Below are 16,577 nucleotides of genomic sequence, written 5' to 3' on the forward strand. Positions count from 1 at the left end.
ACATGTAGTACATGAATATAGGTGAATTTAAAATATGCGATTTGATATGAAAAGCAGGTGGTAACTAAGGAAGAGATGCATGGAAATACTGTAACCCAGTGGTCCCCAACCCCCGGTCCGCGGACCGGTGCCGGGCCGTGGAGTACCTGGCACCGGGCCGCACAGCGGCCGGGGGCCATGATCGCTGCACAAAGGCTCCTGGGCCGTGCGCAAAAGCTCCTGGGCCGTGCGCAAAGGCTCCAGGGAAGAGAGCCCCGCGCTGGTACGCACGTGATATATAAACAATCAATGTGTTGTCGCAAACAACGCCCCCCCACCCCTGCGCGCACTCAGCGGGCCACGGTAAAATTATCAAAGGCTGACTGGTCCGCGGCGATAAAAAGGTTGGGGACCACTGCTGTAACCAACTGACACACTTTCTACAATTTGTAATGGAAGATGGGTTTTTTTATTTTTATGTTTGTTTGTCCTTGTTTAAAAACAAATAAAAATTGTTTTTAAAAAAAGAACTGGCTGCTGAACGTGTTGAATCGAGATCCTTTGCGCTGCAACAGTCTGCTGCTGGATTTATTTTCGCTTAGTCTGAATTTCCCCCCCCCCCCCTCTCTCTCCTTCATCCTGTAGCTGAGATCGTTTCTGCAAGTCAGAAAATACAGCTTGGATCTGGCATCCTTGATACTTTATGCTTACCAACTTAGCACAGCACTGGCCTACTTAGAGAGCAAACGGTTTGTACATAGGTAAGACCATCACCTCCCTGCAAAATATTATCCCCTTAGAAATTGTATACATCGCTGCCTGGTTTAACAGCCAGGTTGGGTTCAGTGGTAATGGGTTTTCTGATCCAGAACTCCATTTTCCATTATTCCATCCGTTGATAAAATTTGCGTAGCTGCCCATCTCACCCAAAGCGATTCCCTTTATGTTGATTTAATGAACAACGGTGAGTAGTATTTTAACATGTTAGAATCCACTTATTTTCGTCCTTGATTTGTTGGTCTCTTTGTGAGTATTAACTGTTCCGAATCCAGCAGCATGCAAGAGACTCGGCAAAGGGTGACATCTGCTGGGCAGCCTCTTCCAGTGTTGGCTAAAATAGTAGCAGCAATTTCCAATTTCCATTTTGAAATAGCCTGCAACCTCCAAAGCATGAGATAGGAATAAGGGTTTTCCTGAAAACCGTTTAACCAGTGAATGGACTGCTTCCATTTTCGTGGTCGTTAAAACTTTATTAATTGACTTTTACTTAAAAGATACTATAAAGGTGTAATGTTATTGGAGGATTTTTTGAAATACCCAATGAATGCCATTATGCGGTTGTGTCTTTAAGTATGAATGATTTGAGGTAAAAGCATGTTCAAATAATTGTAGTCAAATGAGAATTGTGGTAGATTGATAGTAAGATATACAAAGATTTTTGACTTAAAGTGTATAATCTAATGTGAACTATAAATAATGACTGTGGAGGAAAGCCACGAAGGTTATCTGTAACCAATCGACACGCTTTCTACAAGATATAATGAAGGATGATTCTTTTTTTGTGTTTTTGTTTAATTAAAATAAAATAAAAAATCCCCCCCCCCCCAAAATGTAAAGCAATCGGAGGAATACTTGATATCTTTAAGAGGAAGGAAAATGCTCTGTTAAACATGGAGATCAGACACACACTTTAAAACTTTGAGTTCGCACATTCTCGTAAAAGTTTCAAGGTGGTTTTGGATGTAGTATCTTCTAATCCTTGCCCCACTTTTGCACAGTAGATTATTTTTTAATAAGAACCTCATGTAATCCTAAGGCAAAGATTCAAGCAAGATTCAGACTAGGTTCTGCCTGATTTTTAACTAAGGGGTCAAGGAACCATAAATTGTTGTTGTTAGTCACGAAGTCGTATCCGACCCATTGCGACCCCATGGACAATGTTCCTCCAGGCCTTCCTCTCCTCTACCATCCTCTGGAGTCCATTTAAGTTTACGCCGACTGCTTCAGTGACTCCATCCAGCCACCTCATTCTCTGTCGTCCCTTTCTTCTTTTGTCCTCCATCGTTCCCAGCATTAGGCTCTTCTCCAGGGAGTCCTTCTTCCTTCTCATTAGGTAGCCAAAGTATTTGAGTTTCCTCTTCAGGATTTAGGACCTTCTAAAGAGCAGTCAGGGTTGATCTCCTCTAGGACTGGATTTTTATAATTTTTCTGCTTTGATGTGCATATGCTTGTGCATTTCATTGTAAGGAGACTGGAAAGGCTTAAGCAGTATTAATGGGAATTAATGGGAATCCAGCCCCCAGCAGGAGCAGTGTACAACTTTCTTACTACAGGAAGCTGTCATTTCAGGAAAGGAAAAATAAAGTTAGCTTCCAAAGACCTGGAGTGACTGATGACATTCTGACATTACTGGAGAGGATAGAGATTTGTTTTAGGCTGTTTTTTGCACTTGGGGACTTAAATAGTTTCCCTTAAAAACTTAGCTCCAGTGCAAAAATTTACAATGCGTGTGAAATTCTTTTGAAAGTCAGAATTTGGAAACATTAGCATGGAGCGTTGCATGCCTGTGTTTTACGACAATTCAAAAAGATTCTACTACTTGAAGCATTCTGTTAAAAAATTAGTAGAAAGTTGAGTTGGAGATGTCTTAGTAAGCACCATACTAAGCTGTGCAAACATTGCTTGACCTTATATTCAGGTATAATTGTCTTAATCTAGCTAGAATTTTCATGCAGTATGTAATGTGATATATTGTGCCTTTGATTTTGGAAGAGAGCAGGAGTGTGATAGATTTTTGATATGGAAATAATCCGATTGAACGTGCTCCAGATGCTCTCGGGTGCTGATGCCTTAAACGGAAGGATTAACGTTTATGTCTTCCACCAGGGATATTGCTGCTAGAAACGTGCTAGTGTCCTCTACAGATTGTGTGAAACTAGGTGATTTTGGTTTGTCTCGGTATATGGAAGATAGCACATATTATAAAGGTAAGTAAGGGGTGTGTTCACACAATCACTGTCTATACAGTCTCTGTTGAATAAAAAGAGTGTCTTGTCTTAGACTTATCATAGGACATAGGGGTCATTCCATGTCAAGTGGTCTGCTCAACCATCACGGATTTTCCCATGAACATTGGGAAAGTGTTACATGTGCCGATGCAATACTTGCGGAGATATAGTCCTTTGTTTGACCCCCATACTGCAACCTTCTACAGAATGACTCTGAGGTTCCAGCAATTTTGAGACATAATATCTCCGGCAATATTTTGTTGAGAGAAACAAAACTTGGCCATCTTGTACAACTTTCTGTGCTCTATTAAACAAAATAATAAAAACATTCTCATGAACGATCTCCATGTAGATAATTTGGAGCAAAGTTGGCTAAAAAAATTGTGGCTCAAAAAATGGTTAAAGTTTGGCTTTTTATATCTCTGGAAGGAAAGGTACGTTAAACGTGAAATTTTGTGTGGATTAACTTAGCAACACAAGGTTTTCAAATATAAAATTTCATTCTTCTAGTGCTTTTCAATAGTTCGCAATTTGAGTGTAAAGTTGACATTTTTTGTAAAAATGCCCCAAATAGGGTATTTTCAGTCCACTTGGGAAGTGGGAAGGGAGGCGGGGTGCATCCGCACACACATACACTGTGGCAGGGTACATGGATGGGGTGCATGCACAGGGGGCATTTGCACTGCATTTTGGGGTTGCGTGCACATTTTGAGCACTCAGCACCAAAAAGGCTAGCCCCTCACGGCTCTATGATATATGCAACAATAGTAACCCAATGGCCCAAGTTGGCGAAAAATTCAGCCAGCCCATTCAGACTGGGATACATGCATGCATATATACTCAAAGGTTTAGCCTGCAGCCCAGTATAAAATATAAAGATTGGAGCAGATTAATGATGTTTAAGATGTCCTGAGTAGGTTTCATTTGTGCACTTTAGCTTCAAAAGGAAAATTGCCCATCAAGTGGATGGCCCCAGAATCCATCAACTTCCGACGTTTTACCTCAGCCAGTGATGTCTGGATGTTTGGTAAGAGGAGATCAGCAAGTTTCCTATATCTCTGCCTCCCTTATAAACTGTTTCTTGAATGTGTGCAGGTAGTCCTCGACTTACGACCACCATTGAGCCCAAAATTTATGTTGCTAAGTGAAATTATAGTAATAGAGATTATGCTTGTTAATCGAGTTTCGCCCCATTTTATGAATTCCTTGCCGCCGTTGTTAAGTGAATCATTGCAGCTGTTGAGTTAGTAGCACATTTGTTCAGTGAATCTGGTTTCCCCCTTGACTCTGCTTGTCAGAAGGTCACAAAAGGGGATCACGTGACCCTAGGACCCTGCAACGGTCATAAACATGAACCAATCACCAAGCATCTGAATTTGGATCACGGGACCATGGGGATTCCACAACGGGGGTAATTGTGAGAAATGGCACTCACTTATTGTTTTCATTGCCGATGTAATTTTGAATGGTCACTAAACGAATTTTTGTTGGTTCAAAAGTTTTATTTTTTTTAAAACAAACATTTCATCATTGCTCAATCAGTAAAACATCAGAGTACAATTTTTTGTGTGTCAAAATAGTTCTAGTTTACCACCAAATTCTTGTCTAGCCTAATGTATACTCATCCCTCCCTCCACCCTTCCCCCCAATCCCCCTCCTCCTCCCCCCCCCCGACCTCCCAGAACCCGTACACAGTATGGATTTTTAACAAACACAGTCTAAAATCTATTGAGAAAAAAGAAATAAAGAAATTAATGACATGTCTACATTGATCTTAGCTTCTTCTTGCTGAATTAACTTTAAACAATTTAAATCATTTCTGATCTTAAGCATAGGCTAACTGGAATTTCTTGGTCCCGTATTTATTTTGTATATAGTCAATCCATTTTTTCCAGTCTCGTTTATATCTCTCATTTGAGTGATCTTTAAGATATGCACTAAACGAATTTTTGTAAGTCAAGAACTACCTGTATCACCCTTGCCTGGTATTACATGGCACTCAACCCAGTGTACAACATGTAGATTTGCCCAGGTGTAATATTGAATTTGAGCTACTCCACCTTTCATTTTCCATTGACATCGTAGTTGTCCCCTCTTGCTATAGATTGCATTTAGAAGGTTTTATTCATGAAATAGATTGTTCTAGTGTGATGCAGTCTTGGATTTTTTTTCCCATCCAGCAATGGTAGTCCTATTTGTGTATCTCCAGAATTGCAAGGGCATTTAGTGCGTTGACATTCACCAGGGAAAATGAGGCGGTTTCTCAGTCTACTTATATAGGTAATCCTCGACTTATGACCACAATTGAGGCCAAAATTTATGTTGCTAAGAAAGACAGTTATTGAGCTTTGGCCCACTTTACGACCTTTCTTGCCACAGTTGTTAAGCGAATCATTGCAGTTGTTAAATCAGTAACATCTTTTCCCTGTTAGTTGATACCGTAGTAAATTGTATAATTTATATTTAAAAAGGGAGGCATGTTCAGGGTTCGTTTCTGAGAAGCTTGTAGCTAATGTTTGCTTGCCAGCTCGTGTCATTTCTAATAAATCATTGCTTACCCATTCTCAGACAGATAGTCATCGGCTACCTGCAGACGTGAGTAAGAATTCCAGTTTTATGATCTCAGGACATAAGCTGGGCGATGCCTTTTCTGAAGGCAGTGTTCGGTTTCACTTCCACTGGTGGCTTTCGGAAGAGTTTGCTGTTCTTTTGTTCTGTTTCCCAGGTGTATGCATGTGGGAAATCTTAATGCACGGCATCAAGCCTTTTCAAGGAGTGAAGAACAATGACGTGATTGGCCGGATCGAAAACGGCGAGCGGTTGCCGATGCCGCCCAACTGCCCGCCTACTCTCTACAGCCTCATGACCAAATGTTGGGCTTACGATCCCAGCAGGCGACCACGATTTACAGAACTGAAGGCTCAGCTGAAGTAAGAATTCCTTTTCTGCTCGCTCCTATGTAATGTGCTCATTTTTCTGTGTGAAAATAATAGTCTTTATAGAGGTGGGAAGCGCACAGTGATGGAGATTTGTTTGGAGCAAGGCGTTTCCTTGCCAACCAGGTTTTCATTAGTCTTGATTGCAATTTGGAACGCCCTTGTTTTAAATGAACGCAATGTATGTACCCCAAGAATAACAGAATAATTGTAATTGAATCATGTCGTGGTCACATAATTGTTCTGTTTTATATTTTTCCGACAACATGTGAATGGCGCCTATTAAATGACTGCCAAACACTTTTCTCTGGCACAAGCATCCATCGTGAAATCCTGGTTTCCTTTTCATAGTTTCTTGTTCTCATATCGACCATGTTGTACTATTGCGTTTTTTTATTGGTTGCAAGCAGAGATGGTCCCATGGTAGCATTTGGGCTATGGAGACGCTGCTTTTCTTATTGCTTCAATAAAATTTTGTTTACAACTTTTAACTTCCTTTGTAGAAGCTTAGATCGAGGTACCTTCTAAATCAGCTCTGAAGCCAAATCTTCAGATTTTGTTGATTCTGTTTTTCTGTGACTTAGATGTCCGATCATATGGTACAATTATTAATAATAGGGGTTAAGCAGGATAAGAATATGAGAAAAGTAATAAAAGCCAAAGCAAGCCCCAAATTCCACCCTCCAAATACCAAAGCAGAATTGTACTATAATTTATATTCAGCTTGTCCTTGACTTTACGTTCACAATTGGGACCAGAATTTCCATCGCTAAGCAAGGCGGTTGTTAAGTGAATCGCACATGATTTTAAGGATATTTTTTGCCACGGTTGTTTAAGGATATTGCTGCAGTTCTTAAGTGAATCACGCAGTTGTTAAGCAAATCCAGCTCCCCCCCCCATTGACTGCTTGTTGAAAGCCAGCTGTGAACATTGTTGCCAGCTGTGGTGGTCACATGACCCTGGGATGGGATACAGTGAATACATGCTTGCTGTGAAGCGCTCAGATTTGGATGACTGCAGATGCTGTCTCCACTGTTTTGTAGGTGGAAGAACCAGGAGTAAGTCACTTTTTTTCAGTACCGTTACAACTTTAAACACTGGTTAAATGAATAGTTGTAAATCAAGGCCAGTGGCCAACAAAGCTGGCAGCAGATTTGGACAGAGAGGAGGTTGGGGAGGAACATGGGCCAGTCCTGGAGTCTGGGGAAGGCTCTGAGGCAGAGAGGGGCCAGGGCCGTCCGACAGTTATCGTCTGCCTTCAGAGTCGGAGATCAGTGGGGCAGAAGAACAGCTGGACCCTGTTCCCAGTGTGCGCATGCGCAGAGCTGCCAGACGAAGGGAACAGCTAAAGGACAGGGGTCGACTTGGGAATAAGGCCACAGGGCCTTCCCAGAGGAAATAAAAGAGGAGCGACAGGGGAGTGGAGTTTGCAGGAGACAATTAGTTCGCTTAATTGGTTTCTTGACTCTCTGAGACTCCTTGCCAAGTTTTGCAGAGATCGGCCTGGCAGCTCTCCAAGCCAGATAAGGTCTGTGACTATAAATCCTCCCTTGAAAGACTTTGCTGGATTTGAATGAGCAGAATTCACAGTCAATTAACAAAAGAGTTTTTTGGTCGGGACAAGGAGTTTGCTTCACGCTCTTGGGAAGCCTCGGTCAGAACAGGATGATCTAGATATACCTAAATGTATTGGTGTCTTCTCAAAGGTACCTTAGAATAATTTGTTTTCCATAACTTGCCAGAAAGGGAGAAGCGATAGGGATTGGCAATTTCCTTCCCCCTGTCCCAACACACACACACACACACACACACACACACACACACACACACACTCTTTACACATAGTCATTGATTTACAACTATTCCTTCAGTGAGCTTTTGCAGCTGCAATGGCACTGATAAAAGTGACTTAGGGCCATTTTTCACACTGATGACCATTGCAGCATCTCCATGGTCACGTGATCAAAACCTAGGCGCTTTGCATCTGGGTCATATGTTTGACAGTTGCTGTGTCCCGGGGTCACATGATCCCCTTTTGCGACCTTCTGACAAGCAAAGTACATGGGGAAGCTAGATTCACTTAACAATCGCGTGACTGACTTAACAACTGCAGCCATTCGCTTAACAACTGTGGAGAGAAAAATCTCAAAATGGGGCAAAACTCTCTTAACGGCCATCTTACTTACCACTGGAAATTTTGGCCTCATATATGTGGTCGTAAGCTGAGGACTACCTGCATTCCATAGCTGTGAAGCTGAAACTAAAACGTTTCTGTGCCTGAGGTCACCACACTCGGGACGGCAACAGAGTTGTCATCCTTGAGGGGATACTTGGGAAGAAATTGTCTGCAAGAGGAGGTGGAATACTGTTCGTTTCCAGTTGAGCAGAATAAAATAAAATACTGTTGGTTTTGAGATTTTTTTTTTTTCACGAGAGGCCCAGAAATGAGTCACATCTCCAATTTCAGCCAGTCTGACTTTAAATAACTTCTATTAACTTTTATTTTTTCCTTCTTCTTTTCTGTGAACAAAGAGAAATGCCTTTGGCTTCACCATCCCTCCATAAAGGCTAAGTCATCCCTTTTTGCCTGAAGCGTTGGGAATTCCCTTCCAGTGAGGCAACTGTTGAAACACACTTCAGATTTTTACGTTATGATGTGCCCGGAAAAGCAACACTGCGTCCCACTTCAGAGTTCACATTATTTTGTGTTTTTTTCTATTGTCGTCACTTTTTGGGTGTGATCTCTATGAGAAAGAAGTCCTCTTTTGTGTTGGGTCCAAAGCCGATGAGTTCAAGATAGGGAACGAAAAAAGGAGGAGGGAGCCGTGATGATCTCAGGCAAGGAGCTACTTCTCTGGGTTTGTTTGACAAGCTGGAATTCTTGATCCTAGAAGGCCAGTGTGATGAACCACCATTTTATACATTTCAGTTCTTTTCCTGGGTTGTGGTCACACTTTAGTGGGAGGAAGCTTCATGCTTCAACCAGTATTTCCTTCAACAGCGCAATACTAGGCCTTTTTTTTTTTTAATATACTGTGTTCCATTTCTGTCAAAATAAAATTGTGCAGAAATGTCTATGGGGATTCTCAATTGTCCAGGTCCTTTTTGTCCCAAAGGTGCTTGTTCAAAAGGCAACTGGACTTTGGTTTTCCTTGAAGAGGTTTCGCTTCTCATCCAAGAAGCTGCTTCAGTTCTGACTTCAGTTCTTAAGTCAGAACTGAAGAAGCTTCTTGGAAGAGAAGCGAAACCTCTTCAAGGAAAACCAAAGTCCAGTTGCCTTTTGAACAAGCACCTTTGGGATGTTGTGCAGAAATTTGGATTTTAAAGGTCTATAAAATCTAACTAAGTTTTCAAAGTGTGTTTCTAGTTGCTGTACTACAGCCCAACTTACTGTAAATTGGCTTAAGTACAATTTCCACTGGAAAGGATTTCCTTTAGCTTTTATTTATTGATCATCATCTATGTTCCACTTTGAAATCTACAAGGCCATTTATAAAAATATAGAGGCAGGGGCAGGGGTGGGTTTCAAAAATTGTATCAATGGGTTCTCTGCCCGATTGCTGGCCGGGTGTGGCCATGGTGGGCGTGGTCTAGTTGGCCTCCTGCACCACGGGGGGGGGGGGGATTTTTGCGTTCTCCGGGCTCTGGAGGCTTTTGTCGAGGCAAAAATGGGTTCCGGAGGTCCTCCAGAGGCTGGAAACAGGCCCATTTCTGGCCTTCCGTAACTTCTGGGAGGCTCGTTTTTCGCTCTCCCTGAGTCTTCGCACGGGCCCTGTGCTTACCTGGCATCCCAAAAGGGTCGCGGGGAGACTCCTGGGAGGGGTGGGGCCAGCCAGGGGTGTGATTTCTGCGTCTGCCGAACTGGGCAGATCCTTAGCTAGAGGATCACCCGAACCTGTGCAAACCCGCAGAAACCCAGCCCTGGGCAGGGGGCAGGCACAAAAGATTTCTGAAGCTTTTTAACTCTTTCTAGTGGTGAATTAGTAGTTTTATGTCCTTTAGTGATGAAATATGGGTAGCAGCTTTCCACTGTCCTTTCTACTTAGTAAGTTGGAAATTATTTAGTTATGGCGATGGTGGAGCCGTCTGCCATCTCTGGAGGTCTTTAAAGAAGGGACCGAAGAGCTACTTCTCATAGCTGGTTTAATTCATTTTCATGCACATTGTTGGGGGTTAGATTCTATTTTTCTTCCAGAGATGAGTAAACTTCATGTAAGAGTAGCTTTGGAGCTTTCTTCCATCCATTCTGAACTCCATAATCGCTATAATTCCATCTTCATCGCAAGGGTGAAAATGATTGAAAAGTTTTTGTTGAAACAGAAGGATTTGCTTAAGGTAACAGTGAAAAAGAACGGAGGTTGCCCAGCATAGGGACATTTCTGTACAAAAATATGATTTTCGTATTTTCCAATCTCTAAACTTCAAGGGAATATTTTGAAGTTGCTTTAAAATCCCTGGCAGGCTTGCAAGCTGCATGACACGACATGCCCTTCAGCTTGCCTGCTTTATTGTCCTACAAATAACATTCCGTTTGGGAAAATATGATTCAGTTTGACTTTCTTAACCTCCTGCGAGTTCTCATTAAAAAACAACAACAACGCTAAGTGCTTTTTTAAAAAAAAGAATCCTAGAGCAGGGGTCTCCAATTTGTGGACTTCAACTCCCAGAGTTCCTCAGCCAGCAAAGCAAAGCTGGCTGAGGAATTCTGGGAGTTGAAGTCCACAAGTCTTAAAGTTGCCATCGTTGGAGACTCCTGCTCTGGATGATGAGGTGTTCCCAGCTGATGCTTCAAGCGCTCAGACAAAGACCCAGCTTTGATTATTTTTCGTCCTTGGTTTGGAACAATCCACAGTGTCTCACAGTTGCTTCCATTCCATGCTTTCTTCTTTGTCGGAGCAGACACAAAACGCATCTGAGGGTTGGCTCCATTTCAGCTGGTTTGGATTTGGAAGTGGGCTTGCCTTAACACAGTAACTGAACAACAGAGTTGGAAAGGACCTTGGAAGTCTTCTACTCCAACCTCCTACTGAAGCAGGAAACCCTATACCCGGGATAGCGAACCTATGGCACAGGTGGCACACGGGGCCCTCTCTACTGGCATGCAAGCCGTCACCCAGCTCAGTTTTACCGTGCATGCGTGCGCGCCTTCCACCAGCCAGCTGGTTTTCGGGTCATGTGGGAGACGTGTGTGCATGTGTGTGGGGGAGTCACATGCCCAGGGACCATGGGGGTCCCCCCACACCCCGTTTTTTGTTTTGATTTCAGGAGGCTTCAAAATGGGCCATGGGGAGGTCATGTTCATGAACGGGGGGAGCGGGGGGTCACGCGCATGCACAGGGGGGGCACATTTCACCAAAATGGGGGACATTTTTCCCTTTCTCCAGCCATGCTGAAGCCTGCAGAGTGCTTCTGTGGGGTGGGGGGAAGGCAAAAACACCCCCGTTTTGGTGAAAAACGGCCCTTTTTCCACCCTTTTTTCACAAAAATGGGATGTGGGGCTTTTGGAGGCCAAAAATGGCTGTATTCGGTGCATAAGACGCACCAACATTTCCATGCTCTTTGGGGGGGGAAGGTGCGTCTTATACTCCCAAAAAATGCGGTACATTTTGAGGACTATCTGTGGTAAAGACTTAGTATTTGAACAAGCAGTGGAGCAAAAGATGGCGTCCAGGCCTGACAGACAGTTTATCTTGTTCCTTTTGTGCCTTAGAGACGAAAATGATGTAAATCCTAAATAGCTTGTAGAAAGTCTTGACCGGCATCCAAAGCGTAGTAGTTGTTCTTGTGCCAGGCTGATTAGCTTGCAGCTCTGGAGAGAGACTAGTGTGCAAATGATCGGAGCAGCTTCAAACTCCTGTGATTACGCAGAGCAGGGTTCTGTAATGCTTGGTAAATGTTGAAAGCTGCAACTCAAGGTTTTCACGATGGATAAGCCAGTTGGCTAATTTGCACGGCAGGAAGAGAGTTGGTAAGTCTTTGAGAACTGAAGTTTTAAAATATGGTATTTAAGTAGGATTCCCCATCCCTCCCGTCCCGCCCGCCCCCGGCAAAGAAATTATTGCATTTCTGCTTCTTTAAGGAGAATGTTTCAAAAATGAGGTTATTTGCTGGCAGATTTGTGAGAGTCTTCTTAAACTGTAAGAGAGTCAGAAGATATTTTTTTTTCAGTAATACAGTAGCCTTATTTTCTGTGTTCATTTTTTTCCCCAAGCAAATATCTTTTTCCCTTGCTCTTTTGGAGCTTTCTTTAAAAAATCTTTTTATTCATAGATACTTTTTTGAAAAAAACAGTGCATTGTCAGGGTATACCATTTACAAATAAGAAAGACCCCCCCCCCCAAAAAAGAAGAATGGTGTTAAACATCGACATACAAGCCAATAATAACAATGATAGAAATCAAAAGGAATGAGATATACATTCATTCATCCCTACAGATTTTCTTTCTTTCTTTCTTTCTTTCTTTCTTTCTTTCTTTCTTTCTTTCTTTCTTTCTTTCTTTCTTTCTTTCTTTCTTTCTTTCTTTCGGAATCGCTCATAGCTTTCTAAAAATACCTTTCGTTGGTATGTGTGTTAGTGTTTAAAAGTCTTACGTTTCAATGCCGAGTTGCTAATTTTGCAAAGGCATGCAATTCCCTCCCTCCCACCCCCCCCCCACTCCTCCAGAATAGCCTTATAAAAGTCGAACCATTTCTGTTGCTGTCTGAAAAAAAAGAAGACATATTTGTCTACTGCATTCCTTCCTTGTCTGCAGTCTGGAACCCCCGATTTGGGGGAATGCCCTTGGAGGAGACCACATTTATTATATTCCGAGACATAATGCCATTTATCTTCAGCTCCCTGCTTATTTCCCCTTTAGTACGATCCTGGAGGAGGAGAAGCTGCAGCAGGAAGAACGAATAAGGATGGAATCCAGGCGACAAGTCACCGTGTCCTGGGATTCTGGAGGGTCGGATGAAGCTCCTCCCAAGGTAGTATGGAGTGAAGATCCGTTCTTATCTCATGTCCTTTCTCCTCCCAAGAAGTGTTAAGCGCGCTCTTCTGCTGGGTTGTAAATCCACGGGCTCAGCAGTGCTGGGTCCACATACAGACCGAGGTTTTCTTTTGTTAAAATTCAAGCCAACGGTCTTGTTTCTTCTTTTTTGTAAACTCAGTAACTACTAACAGAAGAGAATATTTGTAACTCAGGGTTGATCTTAGCGCTCTCTTAAGCGTGGCTGTTTTTATGAAATGAAAACTGCAAGAAAACCACCAAGCTCAGCTCGAGCACCAAGGACCCCCTCAATAATTATTGCCCAGCTAACTTTAATAAATTAGAAACAAATAACAAATGATGGTCAGTATCTATAATGGTTTATTAACTTGGGGGGGGGGGAGTCTTTCTGGCATGGTTTTTATTTCTTGTTGCAAGGAGATATAGTTGAAAAAAATAACAATACTGTGATTATTTCTGACAGCAGTGTAGTTTTTGTGATGTTGAGCCAGGTTGCGAATTATTCTTCTCTACATTCACAATTTCTTCTTCGGACTCTCTCCTACCAATCTCTAGATTATTTTGCCTCAGGTAAAACATTTGCTTTTGGGTCTTATTTGTCATCTCACAAATGACCGATTAGAGAGAATTCTTGACATCCACAAACTTATATTGATGGCACCCCAGAGAAACATTTCAAAATTAGTTCCATCCATTCTACTCTATGCTGGGAGAAATCCTTACTCTGTGAAGAATGAGATTGTTTGCTGAAGTTTTGTTTGCATCTGTTTTTGTTAGCTTGTCTTTTGACAAGCCTTCGGCGTCGTTACTCATGGCTAATTTGGATTGAGTTTCTTATCGTGACGTGTGTTTGTGTAGCCACTTTTAACTTGGGTCTTAAGAAATGGTGTGTCATAAGTTTGCCAGGCAAATAGAAGTCCGAGTGGAATCACAGAAATTCATTTCTCGATCTATACATAATAGAGAATGCGAGATAAAATGCAGAGGTGGAACAGGATAGAATAAGATGGGGTAAGAACTGGGAGGAGAGAATGCAAGACTGATAGCATGGGAATGGGTGTAGAAGCAAGTAAAAAATAGCCTGCATTCTGACAGAAAAATTTTCAGTTGGAATGTCAGATTTCCCTGAGTCTGCTTGACACTTGGAGAAGATTTTTCCTTCTTGGAATACCATGAAATTTGTATTCCTTTCTGTACCTAAGAAATTTGAAATACTTATACCCCCCCCCCCCATTCAACATATGTATGTTAATTATATTTTTTACAGTTTTTACAATATATTTACAGTGATAGTTTTACTTCATATAACTTGTCAGATGCATGACGAGGAGGGTCTCGTATCTGCAAGGCCCAGTAAAAATAATCAGACAAAAACCATGGATGGGATACTGAGTTCCACCATCTTTCCATTCTTAACTAGGTCCCTGATTTCCACAAGGGTTAACTTGAGAAATCAAGGGTTGTTTTGGATGAAGAAGTGGCTTTGGTTGAGAGTCATTGAAAAATTGCTAAGTTTAGGAGATGTGTGATAAGTATTGTACTGACCACCTTCTGTAAAGGCTATTTTTCAATGCTTCTGTTTGATCTCCGCAGAAGTATTCCACATTATCATCATCATCCTGAATGTTTCATGTACAATCGTGCTTGGACCAGAATACAGAATAATGGAATGGGATGGGACTTTGTCCATAGGCTTCCCAAACAGGAGACCCTATACCAGTGATGGCAAACTTTTTGAGCACTGAGTGCCCAAACCGGAACATGTGTTTGCATGCGCATGCCAGAGCCCTGGCAGTGTGCGAATGTGCACCAGCCAGCTGGTCTCCTAGGGCTTCGGCTGGCGCAAAGATCAGTCCGCTGGTGTGCATGTGTGCACCAAAAACGAGAAGAGCAACTGGTGACGGCGCACATGCCCACAGAGAGGGCTCTGTACGCCATCTCTGACACGTGTGCTATAGGTCCGCCATCACAGCCCTTTACCATTCTGGACAAATGTATCTTTTGAAAAACCTCCAGTGATAGAAGCATCCACAAATTCTGGAGATAAACCGTTCCACTGATTGACTATTCTCATAGTCAAGAAATTTCTCCTTAATTCTTATCTCTTTGATAAGCTTCCATCCATTACTTCTTGCCCTGCTCTCAGGTGCTTCGGAAGATAAATTGAACCCATCTTCTCTGTGGCAAATATTGTAACTCTGTTTACATGTCTCCCCTAGTCCTTCTTTTCATTAAATTTGACATATGCAATTCCTGCTACCGATCTTCATATGTTTTAGCCTCCGGTCCCCTAATCCTCTTTGTTGCTCTTCTCTGCACTCTTTCCAAAGTCTCCACATCTTTTTTTGTATTGTGGTGACCAAAACAGGATGCAGTATTCCAAGTGTGGGTCTTACCAGTGCAGTATAAAATGATAGCCTTCATGTGATCTTGATCCCTGTGTTGATGCAACCCAGGCCTGCCTTGGCTTTTTTGACAGCTTCAGCACAATTCTGACTCACACTTACATGGTTGTCCACTAGGACTCCTGGATCCCTCTCACAGTTAGTGCTGTTGAACCAGGTGCCCGCCTATTCCATACCTGTGCATTTGGAGGTGAGCAAAAGGCAATCATGTGAAAACAGGGACATTGGCTAGGACCATAAATATGAGATTTGGTTGTAAAATTGGTTTTTCAGCACTGCCATAACTTCAGATGGTTGCTAAGCAGGGCAGTTGTTGAGCAAATATTCGGCATGCTTACATGGTCTTCGGTTCAGCCATTGCCAACTTTCCTCAGAAGGGTTTAAAAACGTCTGAGAAAAATGTTGTGTGAACTCCTGTGTAGCTGATGGTCAGAATAGACTGCCTTTATACTGTAGTTAAGATAGGATAATTTGACTTCCCTAAAGATAAAGGTAAAGGTTCCCCTCGCACATATGTGCTAGTCATTCCCGATTCTAGGGAGCTGTGCTCATCTCTGTTTCAAAGCCAAAGAGCCAGCCCTGTCCGAAGACATCTCCGTGGTCATGTGGCCAGCATGACTCATTGCCGAAGGCACACGGAATGCTGTTAACTTCCCACTAAAAGTGGTTCCTATTTTTCTACTTGCATTTTTTACGTGCTTTCAAACTGCTAGGTTGGCAGAGGCTGGGACAAGTAACAGGAGCTCACTCCGTTATGCGGTGCTAGGGATTCGAACCACTGAACTGCTGGCCTTCTGATCGACAAGCTCAGTGTCTTAGCCTCTGAGCCACTGCCACTGCATCTCTTTATAATTTCCATATGAATTAAAATTGGAGCTTTGTCCTGGAGGGCAGGGATTTGGGACAACCCCTCTCCCTCCTCAAAGGGTTCTTGAATTATTTCAAAAGAATTGGATCAACATTGAGGAAGCTGTGACTAAGTTCTTTTTTTTTTTTAGTCTAATCTGATTTTAATAAAATGCCATCTTCTAGGATGAAAGTAAGCTATGCGTTGAAAGGAATGAAATCTTATTACTGGCTATCTTTGCTATCAATATCAATTTTCTCTGGGTGCTTTGAAAGAAAAAGAAGTGGCTTGCATTCTTAATTTACAAAAGCAAATAAATGGTGCAAATTATCACAGCAGGTTGCCGTGTCTATCAGCCGGCATTGTTACTTGTTACGTGCTAAATTCTTAGAAATAATCAGAGAGCAGAT

General features: G+C 42.4%; 1 protein-coding gene across 9 annotated transcripts in view; it reads left to right on the forward strand.

Moving 5' to 3' along the window:
• The window catches only part of PTK2 (protein tyrosine kinase 2), a 175,890-nt gene that overhangs the window by 109,317 nt on the left and 49,996 nt on the right, over positions 1 to 16,577 (forward strand). For all 9 annotated transcript variants that reach the window (XM_087706643.1, XM_087706641.1, XM_087706644.1 and 6 more), the window contains 5 exons: positions 625 to 740; positions 2,866 to 2,966; positions 3,925 to 4,014; positions 5,713 to 5,917; positions 12,781 to 12,892. In XM_087706643.1, the coding sequence (XP_087562769.1) occupies positions 625 to 740; positions 2,866 to 2,966; positions 3,925 to 4,014; positions 5,713 to 5,917; positions 12,781 to 12,892 (624 nt within the window). The remainder of the gene's footprint in view (positions 1 to 624; positions 741 to 2,865; positions 2,967 to 3,924; positions 4,015 to 5,712; positions 5,918 to 12,780; positions 12,893 to 16,577) is intronic.

This window comes from Thamnophis sirtalis, unplaced genomic scaffold (genome assembly GCF_051295495.1).
Source record: "Thamnophis sirtalis isolate CommonGarterSnake01/CBP01778 unplaced genomic scaffold, rThaSir2_p1.2 scaffold_2, whole genome shotgun sequence".
NCBI classification, from domain to species: domain Eukaryota; kingdom Metazoa; phylum Chordata; class Lepidosauria; order Squamata; family Natricidae; genus Thamnophis; species Thamnophis sirtalis.